At 44.6% G+C, this 19,128-nt stretch overlaps 1 protein-coding gene across 1 annotated transcript in view; it reads right to left on the bottom strand.

The window, feature by feature from the left end:
- The window catches only part of ROR2 (receptor tyrosine kinase like orphan receptor 2), a 227,147-nt gene that overhangs the window by 30,114 nt on the left and 177,905 nt on the right, over positions 1 to 19,128 (bottom strand). Inside the window, exons 3-4 of the mRNA XM_057725268.1 lie at positions 3,800 to 4,087; positions 2,956 to 2,986 (exon numbers count right to left, since the gene is read on the bottom strand). Of these exons, the coding sequence (XP_057581251.1) occupies positions 2,956 to 2,986; positions 3,800 to 4,087 (319 nt within the window). The remainder of the gene's footprint in view (positions 1 to 2,955; positions 2,987 to 3,799; positions 4,088 to 19,128) is intronic.

The raw sequence follows: 19,128 nt of genomic DNA, 5'->3' as shown, positions 1-19,128 counted from the left end.
TGTATCAGTGAAAACAACTAACCTGCACTCAGCAGACACATGGACAATTAAAGTGAGACTGGCATGGAATATTTGTTAAAAAGAACTTAACCTACATGTATTAACCTGGACTTTCAGATTGGAAAACCCTCCTCACCCAGCTCTTAAAAAAACTGCACTTATATGCTATTCACAAGAGACCTACATAAAACAGAACTCAACAAGGTTGGGGGCGGGGGAGTGGGACAGGAATAGTAAAAGAGCTTTCTAGAAAATGCAAATAGAAAGAGAGTAGGTGGAACAATATCATTCCTAGGCAAAACCGAATTCAAGGCAAAAAGCATTAAAAGAGACTTAAAAACAAAACAGAAGCTATCTATACAGTCTCAAATCTGGAGGTAAACAATATACACTCAAGATTAAATAGAAAACTGATAGAGATTAGCAAATCCAAACTGAATATGGACGATTTTCAGGTATCTGTAAGCAATGTGAATGAAAAATACAGACACTTTTAATACCACACTTAACGTGAACTTAATATATTAATCGAGACATTGTGTACTAGCCACCATCAGAGCACACTTATTTTTTGAAACAACAGGAAATATTCACAAAAATTTACCATATCTGATCGGCCACAAAGAAAATCTCAACCAATTACCAGCTGTAAAATACACCCCATATTCACTGATAACAATACAACAGAAATCAGATAATAACAAAAAACAAAAGTTTCTGTGCCTGGAGGGGGAAAAGATGTAGCCAAAATGGTATTCGGAGGAAACTTGATTGTCTTAAATGCATTTGTTTGAAGATTTAAAATGACTAATAAAAATTACATTTTCAAGACGTCGGAATGACGTAAAGATCACTTGAACCACTGCATACACAGCCGAGTGGCTCACCTTAGAAAGACCACCCAGACCAAATGTTGACAAACAATGCAATGACCACAGCTCTCCTACCTGCTGCTGGGAGTACAAAGTGGTACCCTCACCTTGGGAAAAGGTCTCGTATTTCTTACAAAACGCAGCACACACACGTTCTAAGTCAGCACTTTGACCCTAGGTATTTACCTAATAGAAATGAAAATACATGTTCACAAAAAACTCGTATGGGAACATCCACAGCAGCTCATTCATCACTGCCAAAAGATGCAGTCTGCTCAGGTGTCCATCAACAGGAAAATGGATACACCAACTGATACAGTCACACAAGGGAACACTATTTGGCAATAAAACGCAGCAGCCTAGGGAAACATGTATAGCATAGATGACTCTCCAGAGCATTAAGTCAAGTGAAGGAAACCAGGCTCAAGTGGCTACGTGCTGTAGGATTTCATTTCTATGAAGTTCAAAAACACGTAAAACTAGCCCATGTAGGAAAAAATCAGAGCAGTCGTTGCCTGGGGAGGAGAGGAAGTGACTAGGAAGTTGCATGATGGGGCTTTCTAGAGTGCTAGTTACGCTCTGTGCCTGGATAAGGGTTTGGACTGCAGAGGTTTTTGCATTGTTTGGACATTAAAGACAATACTTAAGATCTGTGCATTTGATTATATGTGAGTTTTAACTCAGAAGAAACCAGTTGGACTCTTGTTAATGATTTCCATGATATTTCTAAATGATATCATAATCCGTAATGAAATCCAAAATATTTCAGGGTAAGTGTACAAACACCTGCAACTTATTGTGAAGTGAATAAAAGAAATAAGATGACTGATGAATGAAAATGGATGGAAAGAGTCTAGCACAGTAAAATGTAAACTAACAACATTATACATCAATTATACTTCAGTAAAATAATTTTTTTAAATCACAGAAAAAAATTTTAATTTTATATACAATTCAAATATGTAAATATATTTGATTATTTATATATTTAATAAATTACATTATAATTGTATACACATTATATATTTTGCAATCTATGTTTATATTATGTAATATTTGTATAAATTATACAGAAATAGACAACATAAGATATAGATATGAATGAAAATAAGAATTCAACTTTTGAATAACTTATACCTTTTCCAAAGCCTCACAGATGAGCCCTGGATGCAATTTCTTCTTTCCTCACTCTATGCACGAATGATTATTAAGGAGAGATGCTTGGACACTACCACTAAGCATGGTAAGTTTTCAAAAATCTACCTTCTGCAAGTGGCACCTGATGTAAGCTAAGAGGGGCCCCTGCCTGCCCACCTCACCCCAATGGCCAGGGCTTACGAGGTGGCAGAGAGACACAGATAAGCAAACACTGCTTAGCTGCCCAGCACGGTGTCTGCACCATGGCTCAGAACTCTGGGAGGTAAAGCAATGGCTTTCTGATATGCCTGAATAGGAAATGAGGAATCCAACAGCCACGGCTAACCTCAAACACATGCACTGAAAAGAGTGATTCTCACAGATGTGCGAGGTCCAGAGAAGAAAAGATGCTACACCAGGAAAACAGAGGTCCAAGTTCACAGCCAGAACCTGCCAGTGGCGGGGTGAAGACCTGTGAGCCAGGCTCCGAGCCTCAGTCTCCTCAACTCTGAAATGGGTCTGAGACCCCACCGATGGTAGAGGGTCCCGGAGGCTCAACAGGCATACATTTCCTAGACAGCAGCTGGCGATGCAGTTATGGTGGTGCTGGGATTTCAGGGTAACTGCTTCCCTGTGCTCAGGACACCAGGGTCCTGTATGCACAGCCCAGGTCTGTACACTTACACTGCCTCCAGTTGCCCTATAAGGTCACAATCTCTGAAAGCAATTAACAATGTTTGCTATTATGACTTTCTCCCTAACACTCAACATGGAAAATATAACAGTTTCCAGCCAAAAGCAAGCACATTGCCATCCTTGTGTGAAGTCCAGCCAACTTTTGGCAAATTCAGCAAAGACATGTGTTTGCCCGATTTAAAGCCTGGATTCTTACATAACGGAAGCCCGCAAAGAATGAGAAAATGGTTTGAGGAAAGCAGATACTTACTGAAAGTTATGATTTGGGCTGTGAGTTGGACCTAAAAGGAAAAAAAAAAAAAGACAAGTTATTAATACTCCATGATTTGGAATAAATTTTTTTTCCAATCCAGCCCGTGGTAAAGGCAACCACAGCCCAGGGTGCTCATTTGTGGCGAGCTGTCTTGGGCCTCCAGCTCTGCTCCTGCCCAAGATTATATGCCCAGGATGGCAAAAACCACCAAGGATGGAAGGCGTGCTCTCGGCTGATGCAGAAATGTCAGGAGATATTTTGGGAGTTTTTTACTGTCTTTTCTCTCTTCTCATCTAACCTTGATTCACAGGATCTGTCTTACTTCCTGGTGACAGAACGGCTGGGATGCTGCCGGGACCTCCTCAGAACTGGGATGAAAGGGACATATTCCTGCCAGCTATTTAACTGCGTTGTGCCACCTGTGACACGCACCAGGGTACAGAATTGTCATCACGCTCTGCTCTGCTCCCCGCCCATCCTCTGGGCTAGACTGAGTTTCCGTGGGCAGGTGGGTGCCTGTCTGGATTGCCTGGGCTTGAAGCATGCGTGGCCAGCCTCCCCGTGGGGCGACCTCCTGACACGCAGCCTGCCTGAGGTTATTTTCTGCACTCCAGGTTTACAGACCCCTCCATCTGCGTCTATTTTCTTTTATTACTAGTAAATGGGTAACAGGTTAAGCCGGGACCTCGTGCACAATGGGAAAGGCCTCGGGGAAGGGTTTTATTGATTTCCTCTCTGCTGGCTGTGTGTGTTCAGTTTCAGACTGCAAATTAATCTGCCGCTCAGTGGCTGGGGGCTTTCCTATCTGATAAGTGACACTCCAGGGACTGTCCCCACGCACCGAGCCGCACGAAGAGGACGCCGGTGGCAGTGATGGTCTTCACCCCGTTGGTGGCCACGCACTGGTAGTAGCCGGTGTCCGTCGTGTCCAGGTCCTGGATCCGAAGCCGGGAACCGTACTCCGTCTTGCGGATGATGACCCGCCGGGGCTCCTGCACGACTGGGGCGTCGTTCTTCAGCCACCGCACGCTGGGCGGCGGGTTGCCAGCCACCTTGCAGTGCAGAATCGCCGTCTGGCCTTGGACTATGGTGATATTGTTAACTGGCTCCAGAAAATTCAAAAAGTACCCTGAAAAGGAGAACAGGCAGAGAAGAGCAAACCCAACGTCAGTGAGGGCTGCCTGGGGCTCCTTTTTAGAATGAACTGCTTGGGGAAGGTTTTGAGTTTCTCTCACATAGGTACAGACCACTCTCGTTATTTGGGGTAGTTCTGTTCTAGAATGTTGCCTCAAACACTGAATGAGCGAATACGGAATCACTGCTCCTGGGGAAACACAGGGTTAGGTTGCTATGAGCCTCTGGTCACAGCATTCTCATCAACCAATCCATAAAGAACCTTGTTTTTATTGTGTTTCTGTTTAAAGAGACCTATTTAATAAGTATTATTGATTCATTAACATTGAGCTTACGACCAACAGCTCTATAACTCGTGTCTCAAGGAAGCTTATCTAACACGCATGCTTTCTCCATAATGCACGTCTTGCGTTAGGACAGCTTAGAGCACACTTCAGCCCCATCATTGGGGGCATTTTAAATGGTAAATCACCAACAAAAAGCACAAAAATGCAAAAAACATGGGACTAAATAGACCACGAAAAGGACATTTGTTTACAGTATGAGCTGGGACAACAAGCAGTGCCATTTTGTTCAACCTCAGCTGGGAATGTGTGCACGTGTGCATGGGGCAGTTCAAAATTTTCACTGCTCTGGGCGTGTCTATGAATGACCATGAAAGTGCTGTGAGAATTGATTCTGGGGTTAAAAATACATTTTAGGTGATAAGCAAACTCACAAATATGGAATCTGCAAATAATGAGAATCACCTTTACTTCTCTTTGCAAGCACTAAACTGAATCTAATCTCACTAATTTATGATGCAAACTCATATTCAGAAAGTCCATCCTCCCTTCTACCACACCATCAAGCACAAGCACACAATAAGGAAAGTAGAAAAAGAAAGCATGTGACAAGACAAAGATATTCTCAAAAACAAGCTAATCATTGAACAGAACAAAAATAACAAGGTCGAGTGTTGCCAGAGGTTCTGTCCCACTGCACCCAGAGTAGGAGCAGGAAGAAGCCGTCCAGGGCTCACACATGAGAAGGAAAACAGGGCCTGAGAGCACCTGAAATACAGAGCAAGTTGGGCTGGAAACACTGCCCAGGAATGTGGGGTCCCAGCTAAACCACAAGCAGGAGCTCTTGGCTGGTGACACAGGCCATTGGGAACAAGAGGAAGGGAAACAAACAGCGGTGGGGAGGGGTGTGTTTGTGTGTGTATGTGTGTGTGTGTGCACGTGCGTGTGTGTGTGCACGTGCACGCGAGCATGGTGTAAGTCAGGGGCTGGGGGGGTAACTCTCTGTCAACATAAACATGCACACTGAAATTTCACAACACCACAAAAACCCACTAAGGCTAGTCCGACAGGCAATCAATCCTCAGGAGACGAAACTACTACAGACAAAACCAAGATAATAGAGCAATCCGAAAAAGACTATAAAGCGTATTCAAGTTCTAAATCTTTTGGCTTGATTTCTGGTTGGTCCCTATCCTTTTTTTTTTTTTCTTTTTTAATGAAGTGAAAAATTGAAAGATGGCACATATCTGTATTACTGATTCAACTGGATGAAAAATTACAGGATTTCTGGTGGACCCTGGGGATAAGTTTCACAGGATGTGCGCGGGTTCAGATGCTGGGTAGCTGAGGAAGCGGGAGGCTGTGAATTTCAAGACGAAGGGAGAGTTTTCCTTGACAGGGGAGGGTGGGTAGATATCCGTCGGGAGAGGTGTCACTAACTAGTACTGATTACTATTTATGACTACTATTAACAACATCATTGGGTTCTACCTCGATTCTCTGCTAGCTGACCCCTTTCTCCAAGCACTCAACAAGGAGAAGAGAATTCTTATTGATGACACAAAGCTGGAAGGTAACTAAAATGTCGATCACAAACACCTGAAAAGAGGCTGAATCAAGCAGGGTGACATTCTGGATGTCAGAGCTGTTCATTAACCACGCAAGCTCAACTTGGGGAGACCTGCATTCCTGACGCTCCTGCATTAAACCCTGCATCTTTGAAAACAAAATGAGATCTGATTTGACAGTTTGAAGTTGTTACTTTGGTATAATCTGGGCTGCCCAGATTACAGCAAACACATTGTTTCACTGTGTTCTGGCCAGAGCTCAGGTACCTACAAATTGCTTAAGATTCAGATGCTTCATTCAGATGTGCATAACACTAAAATGCACAGCAGGGTGTATAAAACAGTCATCAAATTGTAATTTAAAATAGCAAATGACATATTCGATTAAAATCACCATGAGCTCTTCTTCCTGGCATAAGTTTAATTATAATTCTCATCTCTACACTGATGACAGTTTTTCCAAAGGCCTTTGACAAACAATGGCTTCCTGGGAGACACAGGCAATGGCTTCATGTGAAGGCAGTGTGTAATGATCTATGTCTTTGAGCCGACTAGCAAAAATCTAAAAGGAGCAGGCCCAGGGGTTCTGAGGGCCGAGACAGGGTGGTCACTGCTGGCTCTTATCTCATCCATTTGGGGGACAGGCTTGAGAGTAGTTCTGCCATCACCTTACTCCATTTTTAGGGCATTTTCATAATCGACTTGGAACGTCCCCATTGATCGGCTAAACACCTTGAAAGATATAGAAGGATCTTCTTCAACACGGAAAAAATATTTGTCTAAGGGGGGAAGCACTTAGAGGAGAAAGTTAAAGAGATGGTTCCTTTTGTACAACTTAGAAAGAAACCTGGGGAGGGTCTAGGACTGTCCAGGTACTTTAATTATGGACCCTTGGTGTCTACTTGTTTTCAAGAATATCTTTTTTTATTTTTTTACATCCAATGGGTATGGAAACATGGAATTCTTCTTCAAGGTTCCCAACAACAGCTTCCTCTACACCCCTGACTGACAAATTGACAGTAGTTTAGACTTAGTCTTTCTGTGTCCCCCAGGAAGGCTCGTTTTTGAGAAACGCAGAATAGGGAAGATGAGCTCATGCCTGGTCTGCCCTCCACGTGAGCAGGGAGAGCGTGGTCTTAACCCCATCCCACCAGGTGGGGCGCTGTGAAACCATCTACTGGAGTCAGGATGAGGCTCACTCCAGAGACGGTGCTGGTACTTCCCTTCCCGATGCTTTTTCAACACCAGCTAACAAGGACTAAAGAAATGCACATCTGCTGGAATCAAGCACCTTACACAACTGATTTAATCTTTAAAGCACCCTTGCCTATATCTGTTTATGTGAACTATCCAGAATAGATAAATCCAGAGGCAGAAAACAGATTAGTAGTTGCCAGAGGCTGGGGGAGGGGAAATTAGAGAGTGACTCAATGGGTACGGGGTTTCCTTTTGGGATGATGAAAATGTCTGGAACTAAGAGAGCAGTGATGGTTGCACAACGTTACAAATGTGGTCCTGAGGTCAGGAAATGCCCCCTGAGGAGGGATGGGTGAGGTGAGACCAGGTGAACAAACCATGGAAAAGCAGGTAGAGGGGAGGTGGCGGCATCAGGCGGGGTTGGTGGCGGGGCGGGGGACTCTCTTGAAAGCATCCTTCCCAGAGTGCTGGCAATGACCCTCAGTTTTGCTCAGATGCTGGGGTAAGGCTTCCACTGATTTCTTCCGAGCTTGAAGTGCCCAATTTATCCGGATTCTCTTCACTCTCAACCAGATGAACTCTCACTCCTGAAGCCACACCTTCCTCAATTTACAGAAAACAAAGGAGAATCTAGTGAAGTGATTTACTCCACATGTAGAGTTCTTGCCAACTCTTCTCAATCTACACCATCGAAACCAGCGGGGTTCAACAGTGCCTTCATATTGGGGTCACCTAGGAGCTTATAAAAAACATCCACCTGCACCCCATGGCAATTAAGTGCCTGGCAATTTGTCAAAACTCTAAGTGCGCAGCCCAGGGCAAAGAGTCCCTGCTTTGAAGGGCTGAGGAGAAAGAAAAAGCACAATTCCAGTGAACCACACCCATCCAAGAATGAACTTAGAGCAGACCAGGAACAACACTGAGGAGCATCGCTGAAGGGGACACTAGGACTGGAAAGAATGCTCCTGAGTGGCCAGTACCTACACCTGGGGAGGCTCCGAGCGCAATGCCATATAAAAGGCCTGTCCAGCTGGGAATGGACAAAACGGCAGGATGTCCACACATGGCACCCAACGTCCCAACCAAGGCCTTGAGTCAGCCTCCTTCATGCTCTACAGGAAGCTCAGAGACCAAAACCATGGGTTGATAATATGGTAACTTCATACATTTATAGCTCCCTCCCTAGGCAGGTGAGTAAAAGTGAGCCTTCAGGAAGAAATGAGAAAGACAGATAAGGAGGAAAAGCTAATTTATAACTGTGGTATCAAGGCTTCTGGAATGCTCTCTCCCTTGCCACACTCTCTCCCATGGGCTGGGGGGGGGGGGGTGTCCATTGTTCTTCCTAAAACACACCCAACTGATCCCTCAATTGTGCAGTCAGCCAAGAACCCTCTGTTCACAGATCTTTTCTATTTCTCATAAGTCAATTCTCTGCCAGAAAGTCACCTCCACAGAGGGTGTTACCCCAGCTGCCTCTATTCATTTCTCACCTTGCCCTGCACCCCACTGATCTAGGCCTGTTGCTATGCAAACTCACATTTGTTAAATTATGATGACTGAAATACATTTTGACATCAAGAATAACAAATGTTACTTTGGGGGGGGGCCAAGTTTCTTAATTTCATGGCTACTTCTCCTCCAGATTCAATTTAGAATCATCCTAAGTTTCATTTAAAAATTGGGATAGGTTAATGGAGAGAGAACTGCATTTATTATAGGAAATCTATTATATTTCTACATATTGTACTCATTTCCTGCTGTTGCTCTAACCCACCAGCACAAACAGTGTAAAATGACACAAATTCATTACTATACAGTTCTGCAGGTCAGAAGTCTGAAAATCAAGGTGTCAGCAAGGCTGTATTCCTTCTGGAGGCTCTGGGAGAGTCTCTTTCCTTGTCTTTCCCAGCTTCGGAGGCCACCTGCATGCCCTGGCTCATGGTGCCTTCCTTGTGGCACTCCAACGTCTGTTTCCATCATCACATCCCTGTCGAGTGACTCTGACCCCTCATCTCTCTCTTTTAAGGACCTCTGTGACTACATTGGCCCCCCTGGATCATCCAGGATCACTTCCCATCTCAAAATCCTAAACTTAGTCCCACCTGCCAAGTCCCTGTCCCATGAAATGTGACATGTTCTGAGGTTCCAGGAATTAGGATGGGGACATCTTTGGGAGGCCATTATTCTGTCCCCCATGTATATTTTTCTTTTATCTTGCCACTTTACTGATATACCTTAGTTCTAATAGTTTCTGAGTTGATTGTCTTGGATTTTCTATGTAGATTTTCTTCAAATAACAATACAGCCTTTTTGCTTCCAAAGTTCCTACTGCTCGTATCTCCTCTTGCCGCCTATTCAATATTAATTATTTTTAAGCTAACAATTTTTAATACTGAAATGTTTGCAGAGAAAAATACAGATAGTAACATAGTAGTACCCATGCATACAACATCAAGATTTTATGCAAACATTTTACCATATTTGACTTACAACACAAAAAATAAGACATTCTGGAATGTAACTAAAGTACACACTTCCCTTATTTCTCCCTTCCTCTCCAAAGAACTGATGTGCACTATTACAACGGATAATTGTATGATTTTATATTTTTCGAATTTTCTCTGAAAGATCATCTTTGCTAGCTGCTTTTCTTCACTCAAAGTCAGCTTGGGATTTACCTATATTGATGTAGCTGATTTATTTTAATTACTGTATAATATTCTACTGTACAAACTAACCACAATTTCTTTATCCATTTCTCAATTCTGGAGCTGTAAATTGTCTCCACATTTCTGCTACTACAAACTGTTTAATGACCACCTTTTACATCTCAACCTGTACGTGTACGGGAGTAACCTTGAAAGCATCCACCTGGATGCATCAGTGATAAGTCACAGGGCCTTGAAATCTTCCATCTATCTAGGTCTCAAAAGTGCTTGAAACCATTTGTACCCCACTAAAAGAGTCTGAGTTAAAGTGTTTCTCCTACAACTTTGCCAACATTTGGTGTTTGGGGCTTTAAAATTTTTGCCAATATGATGGGCATGGAATAGTCCTGTTGTTTTAGGTTGCATCTTAAGAATTCCTCATGAGCTCAAGAGTCTTTAGGAAGGTTTACTGGCCCTTGAGGCTCTCCTTCTGTAGCTGTCTTTTCAAATCTTTATACTCCTCACTTCTCCTAATAAATTTTCTATCTTTTTCCTTTTCTAATGTATACATTAAATATGAATTTTTTTCAAGTTCTCATTTAGCCATCAAATAAACTATTTTACTTAATCTCCATATGGTTGATCAGACCCCAGTTATCTTGTAATTAATAATTTTTTTGGTTGAGTTATTAAAGGTGTGCTTTCATTGCACTGTTGTCACAAAACATAGTCTGTGTGATGATAATTCATTGATACCACTGAGAACTGCTTTATAGCCTAATGCAGAGTCAATTCCTAAAATGTTCTGCATTTGATTGGTAAGAATGTTTTGCCTAATTGCTTAGTGCAGGCATTTATATATGTCCAGTAGATAAAGCTTATCAATTTGTTGCTCAAATTTTTAATATACTTATCTATTAGTTTCAATGAGATATGTGATCACTGCTACTGTATTCGTCAAATAGCTATTAATAATTCTGTGAGGTTGTGCTTATATATTGCAAACTATGTTGTTGGGTGCAATAAACTTCTAGTTTATTTCAGCATCTAGTCTTTATACCACTTTGTGAGGCTTTTGTGTCTAAAAAACTGTTTATTTTGATAGTAATATAGCTACGTTGGGTTAACATAGTCCTATCCTATATTTTTAATTTTTTAATGATTTTTATGATTATACACTAGACATGAATCTTGTAAACAACGTATATTTTAACATGTTAATTTATAAGTCTATATGTGTTAACATATGAGTTTCTTAACTGATGGGTTTTATTTTTAAAGTGTTAATTTTGCTTCTTAATTCTTCCTTCCTATTTTCTACTGGGTTGCTTTCTTTATTCTCCCTTTACTTGTTTGAAAGTTACACTTAAGTGGCTAGCTTTACTACTTTTTATAGGCATATCTAATTTGACAAAGTCTCCCATATACAACCAAATACAAGCACCTGGAAATGCTGTGAGCTACAGTCATCCATCAACCACCAGAGCTTTGAGTCATTGCTTCCCGGTGTTTAGTTACACTCCATTTGTACACCCCCTGGGGTCATTATTACTGATGATTTTTACTAACAGAATTTCTTTAGATTTGCCAACCTGGTTACAAAGTTCTTTCCTTGCCAACACTGCCTGCATCTCACTCCTTTCTCCTGGTTCAACTGAGCTCTTCCTGATTCTCATTCACTCTTTGGGTAAAGAAGGTTGTAAACACTCTTGCTCTTGGTCGAAAATCACCTGTTACTTTCACACTTGAGTAATAGTTTAGCTGGGTACAGAATTCTAGACTGACAATTACAGTACTGTCCTGTGTCTTTTGTGTTTTTGTTACAAGTTGTGCGGTTCCTTTGTGGATAATCTGACCTCTCTCCTCTTTTGCTACTTTTCATATTTCCCTCTGTCTTTGCCATTCGAAAGTATCACCAGCTGTGAATTTATTTTTATTTTAGCCTCAACGGGCCTCAGTGCCATTCCCAGCATCTGAAGATGCATGCCATCCATCAACCCTGTAAAATTCTCTACCAGTATCTCATAAAATATTGCTTCTCCCTTCCCCTTTATTTCTCCTTCGAAATCTCCTTCTTGCTATATGCTGAATGTCCTTACGTGATTCCTCCACACACTTCACCTACTTTTATATTCCCCATCCTTTTACAATCTTTAGCTAAGCGCAATCTACTGTCCATCGTTTCTCATTTCACCTGCTACATTTTTCATTTCTAGAAGGTCTTTTTGGTTCCTTTTCAAACCCACCACTGCTTTTTCTTCCTTTATCTTTAATCCTTCTGGCTTCATTGTTTACTAACTCATCACTCATCCTGGGCCTCTCTGAGTATACTTTGTAATTTTTTGCTGCAGGGCTGGCTTTTCTGCCAGAATCCCTGGAGGACTGACTGGGTTCCTGCTACAAGGAGTGTCAAATTTTCATGTTAATTCTTGGGCTCAGGATTCCCCCATAACATTCCACTAATGTAAATTTGGTTTCCTGAGGGGCGGATCCAAGCCTGATTTCCCATGGGAAAGACTTCTGTGCTTCCCACCTCAAGCCAGGCTTGAGGCAAGCCCTCTTCTCATCCTGGTGGGCGAATGAATGAAAATCTCCCCTCTTTCCTTAGGTTTCTTAGGGCTTAGCCACCGTGGCTTATCTACAACACCTCTGATCTCTGCCCCACTGGGTTGCCTTCTGACATGATACTGAAACCCAAGGCTTCTGATGCAACTGAGCCTAGCAGAATAGTTTCTGTAGCAGGCATGATATTTCATAGGCCTTATATTAAGGCAAAAGAAATGTAAATAATTTCATTTTTCTAAAACCAAACTCGATTTTTATCTCAACCCCTTATTTTTCCTGATTGAAGGAAATGTAATACATCCAATTCCAGTAACTTTAGCATACTTAGTCATTTCATGTAATCTCAAAATCAGGATTTTCTACTTCTGGGCCTTCTCTCCAGTGTAAGCTATTCCTGCAACAAAACAATGAAGGGTTTGATGTGTCTGCAGCTACCCTTTGCTTGCACTAGTTTTTGCCGAAGTGTCCTCATCTGATTGATGCTTGTTCTATTCTGGGGCCCATGGACGCATCCACATCTGCCCCAAGGCCACAAGGTGACACCGCTGAAGAGATCACTGTTGAAGAGCTCGTGTCATAACTGCGTGACACCTGCAGAATCCAACTGTTTGTCTCAGATAAACTTTTTCCCAGGAAAATTGGGCCGTTCTCTAAGGCTGTATACATTGTGGAACCACCTCAGTGGTTCCTGCCTCAGCAGGCCAGGGCCATCGTGATGCTGTTTCCTTCCTATTCCTGGGTTCTGGGCATTTCTCCATCTCTCTTGTAAGTTCATCTAAGCATTTACATCTTTTATGAATATTTTATCAAGCACTTGTATGTAATTTAAGTCCAAAGGTAGCCAAGTTAGTTTGGTCTACCATCACAACCATCATTCATTCTCTGGAGGCCAAAGTGAAAGTACAAAGAAAGTTCTCTGAAGACTAAGCACAATACTGCTTTTTTCCCTGGTGTTTAATTCCCAGCCAGTTATTTCACCTCTCAGTGAAACTTCATTTCCTTTCCATGTAAAATATGGCATTAGTACTGGCCATTGCTAAGCTCTCTTCTTCTCACAAAGGCTTCCTTCAGAGTCGCCCCAAACCTCTCCAGACACAACTGAACAGGCCAGGAGGAACTAGGCCTGGGCAACTGCAAATTCTGCTACCTTGGATGCAGTCAGCCCTCCACAGTGTTAAGAGAGGAGGACAGGGACTTCCCTGGTGCTGTAGTGGTTAGGAATCTGCCTGCCAATGCAGGGGACATGGGTTCAATCCCTGGTCTGGGAAGATCCCACATGCCGTGGAGCAACTAAGCCCATGCACCACAACTACTGAGCCTGTGCTTTAGAGCCTGAGAGCCACAACTACTGTGCCTGAGAGCCACAACTACAGAAGTCCATGCACCTAGAGCCCGTGCTCTGCAACAAGAGAAGCCACCATAAGAGAAGTCTGTGCCCTGCTCACTACAACTAGAGACAGCCCGTGCATAACAATGAAGAAATTAATTCATTTTTAAAAAATAAATAAAAAATAAAATAAATGAGTTGCTTTTCAATAAACTTACTTATCCATATGAGGTTCATGGTGAACAATAAATTAAAAAAAAAAGGGGGGGGGAGGAGGACAGAAGTCTTCCCTTTTGATTCTCCAAGAGGGTTTCCCCTTCCTCACAGCGGGGTCACTTCAACAACTGATGCTAATGCATTCCATCTCTCTGATGACACCCAGGCTGGCTCTCTGCTTGTCCCTAAACTCCACAAAGTGGAGCTCAGTCCAAGCATGAAAACACGCCAAAGGCAGAGGTAACAGGAGAACCCACTTCCAGGGCACACCACTCCCGCCCTCACAGTCAGATCAATGATTAATGATTTTTTTTTACCCCAAGTGACCATCCACACATTCACCAACTTGCTTAAATGACTAAAGTGTTTGAGGATCTGCTTGTTTACCAGGTCACACTGACTGGCCTGGGAGGAGATAAGGAAAGCCATGTGTACTAGGGTCATGAGGTCACAGGGCTTTGACTGGTGGGAAATAAAACAACCTGCCTGGAAGGGCAGGTGACGAGGGGACCCTGAGAGCCTCTCGGAGGACAAAGCTGCTCTTCCCAGAAGGAAGTATTTACAGGCCAATAAATCAGTCGGGGGCAGTGGCAGGGGCCACTGCCCGCTCAGACTTTCCCGCTGAGCTGTCTAGTGGTCTGCACGAAACCAGCTGCAGAAAGCGGGGGAGGGGAGCTTACTAGGGGGAGAAATAAGGTCAGAGGAGGGTGTGAGACTAGAAAGGATGGAAATCAGAGAAAATGAGAAAAATGGGGAAATGAAATGAAAGGACCTGGGAGATGGAGAAAAGTATGTAAGAGTGTTTGGAGGAGAAGAGGGTGTTGTGGGGAGAATTGTGTCCCCCGTGAGATGTGTTGGAATGTGTGAATGTGACCTTACTTGGAAATTGAGTCATTGCAGATGTAATTAAATTGAGATGAGGATGTATGGGTGGGCCTAACCCAGTGGCTGGTATCCTTTAAAGAGGGACACTTGGATACAGGCAAAGAAGATCACGTGAAGCAGAGGCAGAGTTTGGAGTGGTGTGGCCTCAAGCCCAGGAACTTCAAGGATGGCCGGCAACACCAGAAGCTCAGAGAGATGTGGTTGGCTTCTTCCTGAGAGCCTCCAGGAGGCACTAACCCTACCAACACTCTGATTTTAGACTTACTTCTGTTGTTTAAGGTGCCCAGTTTGTGGTATTGATACTTTGTTATGGCAGTCCTTGGAAACTACCGCAGGGGGCTTGAAGGACTGAGTAAGAAAAGGAGAAGAGAGGGAGGAGAAAGGAGACCATTTGACAAATGGTGACACCCACACCCTCTCAAAGGGACACACACACACACACACACACACACACACACACACACACGCACTGGGAGGCTTCAGGCACAGGAAGACAGACCTAAACCCAGAAAACCAGATGCAGGCACAGGCAGAAACAGAGAGAGAAACACACAAAAACAGCCGGCTGGGGCTGGGGCATATCAGGGATGGGTCACAAGGAGAGAAGCACAGATGCCCACACCCGGGACAGACATTAAGACAGGCACATATGAACACGCCTACTGCAGTATGGTGTTCAAACCCAGTGGGCTGAGGAAGAATGACTGCCTCTTTGTCACCTTCAATAGGGACAACAATGGACGGTCCAGCCAGACACTGGCCACCAGTTGCCGTGACTCCATCCCAGCTGAAGGGTAGGTCTCCAGTAGCTACCCTGGGAGAGTGAGAGATGCAAAGAAGCAGAAGCAGAGAGGAAGGCTTGGAGGCAGAAACTGGCCTCACTGCTCCTGGAAGCGGGCTGCATCTCTGTCCTCCCTGCGGTGGGCTCCGTGCATGTGTAGGGAGTCCTGCGCCACCCAACTCACCCCAGACAAAATGACTGTGTACACTGAAATCTCTCATCTGTAGGTTGGGGCTTTCTCCCAACACAGTTCAGTTTGTCCAGATCCCGGGCAGCCCAACGGGCTCTGCAAATTCACAGCCGGCAGGAGGCTCAGAGGAGCTCAATGAAAACCTTCACCTCGAGAGAAGCCACGGCTCAGAGCCTGGGAAACCCATGTTAGATCTGTCCAGAGTAGGTGGGGCAACAATTTTGGCCTTCTGCTCACTGCCAGGGGGAGCCCCAGGTTTCCACGGCCAGCCAGGGGACACTCAGAGGGGCTGTGCCAGGGCCCGGACTCACAGCTCGAGCCTGGGCCCAAGTTCTCAGCCACAGATTTAACGCTTATTGAGTCTGCAAGTAGGATGCTGTTTTCCAGTTTACCCTGTCAGCCTTGGAGACCCTCACTCTCTAGTAAACTGCAGGAGACAATTACACACATACTCCCACATGCATCAAGAGTTCCAGAATAAACCAGAAATGCACCCAACATATATGCTAATCACTCCCTGTGTCCTACGTGAATCGGGAACCAGCAACCAGTTGGCATCGTCTACATGCCAACACAGAGAACTGTGCTGATGGCTCTGTCTTCTCTGTCCCAGGAAATTTTAGTTCAGCACCGCGGGACAGCATGTCACAAATAGCAGGGGGCAGCCTGGTGAGTAATCGACTCCTGCCCTGTGATTTAGAATGCCCTTCAGATCACCTCTTGTTGCAACACAGCCTCAAGTGGGGAGACTCAGGAATTCCCCTCCTGGTTTCAGTGGGGATGATGAGCAGCCCTTCTCCTAAGGCAGGAGACACAAGCAAGCGGGTCTATTTTTGGAGATCGCAGGACGAACAAGGCAGCACCACCCGCCTGGGCTCTCAGAAACGATCCACTTCCCACACACATTCCAAAGTACTGATTTTACAAAACTGGAGATGCATTACATATGCATTTAAGATACAGCCTTGGAACAAAAGAGCAAATGGTTTCTAGGCCAAATGCACACTTTTGTAAGTATAATAATAATAAATATTGTGTCTAATATAGCAAAGAATGTAAAACTCCTGCTGAATATCACTGTAACCGCAGTCCTAAGGCCGGCTGCAGTCCTAATGATGACAGTACTTTGTTTGGCATAGAGAAATTTCAGGCGAACATTTCAGCTGTAAATCACAATGCCTTTTGTATTCCTTTTTTTTCTCCTATATGGGTTCTGGTATCTCTCCTTCTGAATACCAGCCACCAATTACATGTTAAGTGCTCAATCCTGCTCCAGTGCATTTGAACTCAAGTGCTTTTCATGCTTGTAACTAATTCTCAGATCCTGTTTTGTTGCTGACAGACTGGCCCGCTGGCCATTTTCACCTGCCTGCAATTTTACAGATGCGTGGGCATCATAAGTGGTAATCGGATTGAAGAAATAGCTCATACAGTCCATTGGGCTATTATTACTTTTTATATATGATTTAAGCCAAATGTGGCCAAGTAGTAATGCTCCCTGAAGCTCTTTAAACAAAAAAGCACAGAAATAATAAGTCTGGAATTGCCAGGCCAGTTCCTTCCATCACTGAGAGTGCAAGGAGGAGGTCAGGGGAGCAGAAAGGAAGACTGGATTGAGTCTTCTTTTGTGCAAGAGCCCATAAGGAAGTAAAACTGCACTACAGGACTAGAGAATTGGGTTGCAAGGGAATAAATGAGGCCCGTGGGTCTCCCTGGTGGCCCTTTATCAGGCTCCCGTCCCTGAGGGGCTGCTGAGGTCATGATGTCTAGAAACCGATGGACACACTGAAGATCATAATTGTATTAACGACAAATGGCCTCGGCATCCAGCCACTGCTTTTTGGGTGAAAGCTACACGCTAAGCCCTCCTATCCCTCCAATGGCTGGGGTGAGACGGGGCTGAGAGAAGTGCCCTGACCCCAACAGGATGGTGAAACGCCATCCAATCCAGGCCTGTCTTCTGGCCAAGCATGGACTGCTGCACTCACCATGCTTCACTATCCAGTGCTGCCACCAAGGAAGGGGGGCCCCGCTTGCTGTGGTCCTCTCTCTGCTTCCTTTTTGACTGCCTTTTTACAGGCATGCACACATGCTCACACACACGTGTGCGCACACATGCACACCCGCTTGACAAGTTACCTTCTGCAGTTGGTATTTCTGTGCCCTGGAGAATCTTCCGAACTCTGACACTCCCCTCAGCCCTGCACACACACTGACATGCATGCAGTGGTAACACAATCACGAGCAGGTTATTATCAAAAACAAGAGGCAATCCTATTCCAACTAAGCCGAGGGCATTAGAAAGTGTCCTGTTCTGGGCTCGAGAAGTTGCCCGGATACCAAAAAGGAGGCCAAAGGATCCCACCCAAAGCACTAAAGCTGACGTATCAACGTGTGGAGCTTGTGGCTAGTTGGGAATGAAGTTTCTATGACCGTTCAGCCACGGTCATTTCAGCACCTTGATCAGCAAATGCATCTTCCATCCAAGTGGACCGGGAGTCCGGTGGCTGCCTCTGCCTCCCAGAGGGCGGCTGTGAACACTCAGCTTAAAGAACAGCAGTAGCAGGTGCAGCGCTCCCTCCCAGCCCCTGCAGACCCCAGCCCACGCCCACAAGGAGGTCCCCACTCTGTCTCGGGGGAGAGGTCTGCGTATCTAAACACGGCACCGGAGCACATTTTCCCAAGGGAATATTAGTGTCCACGGAATGACTGCAGGTTGGATTTTAGGCTGTTACTGTAGCTCGTCCACCTGTTCACCCAGCCACACCTCCCTCCTAATTCCCCTCCACCTGCCAGGGAGGTCTTCACAGAGAATAAACCAGGTTGCACCACGTCTCAGGCCTTTCCAGAGTAAAGGGTGTCTCTTACAATGAAATACAGCTTTCTCTTGCCATCTATACAGCTGTGCATGCTCTCCCAGGGCTGCCAGACAGAACTTTCTGTGCTGATGGAATTCTCTAGATCTGTGCTGTCTGTCACAGTGGCTTCTAGCCACAGGTGGCCACTGAGCACTTGAAATACAGCTAGTAAGACCAAGGAACTGGATTCTTAATTTTATTCAATTTTAACTGATTTAAATTTAAAGACCCACATGTGGCTGATGGTCGTGGAACTGGACCCGACAACCTCTCCAACCTCAGCTCTCCCAGCCCGTAAGTGACCGCCTTCTCTCAGCTGCCCCAAGGCACCAAGTCCTCTTGGCCTCAGGGCCTTTGCAGAGGCTTCTGCCTTGGCCCCAGACACACCGTCCCCCCACCTCTTCTTGGTAAATGTCAGCTCCTCTGACCTCAGGGCAACATCCTGTCCTCAAACCAAGACACTCTTTCTCTCCTTCCAGTTCACCACAACCTCATCCCTTCCTTCAGACTCCTCGTC

Source organism: Hippopotamus amphibius, chromosome 2 (assembly GCF_030028045.1).
Source record: "Hippopotamus amphibius kiboko isolate mHipAmp2 chromosome 2, mHipAmp2.hap2, whole genome shotgun sequence".
In the NCBI taxonomy this organism is placed as follows: Eukaryota; Metazoa; Chordata; class Mammalia; order Artiodactyla; family Hippopotamidae; genus Hippopotamus; species Hippopotamus amphibius.
Note: the sequence above shows the minus strand (reverse complement) of the source record. Positions and strands in the feature narration are given on the sequence as shown.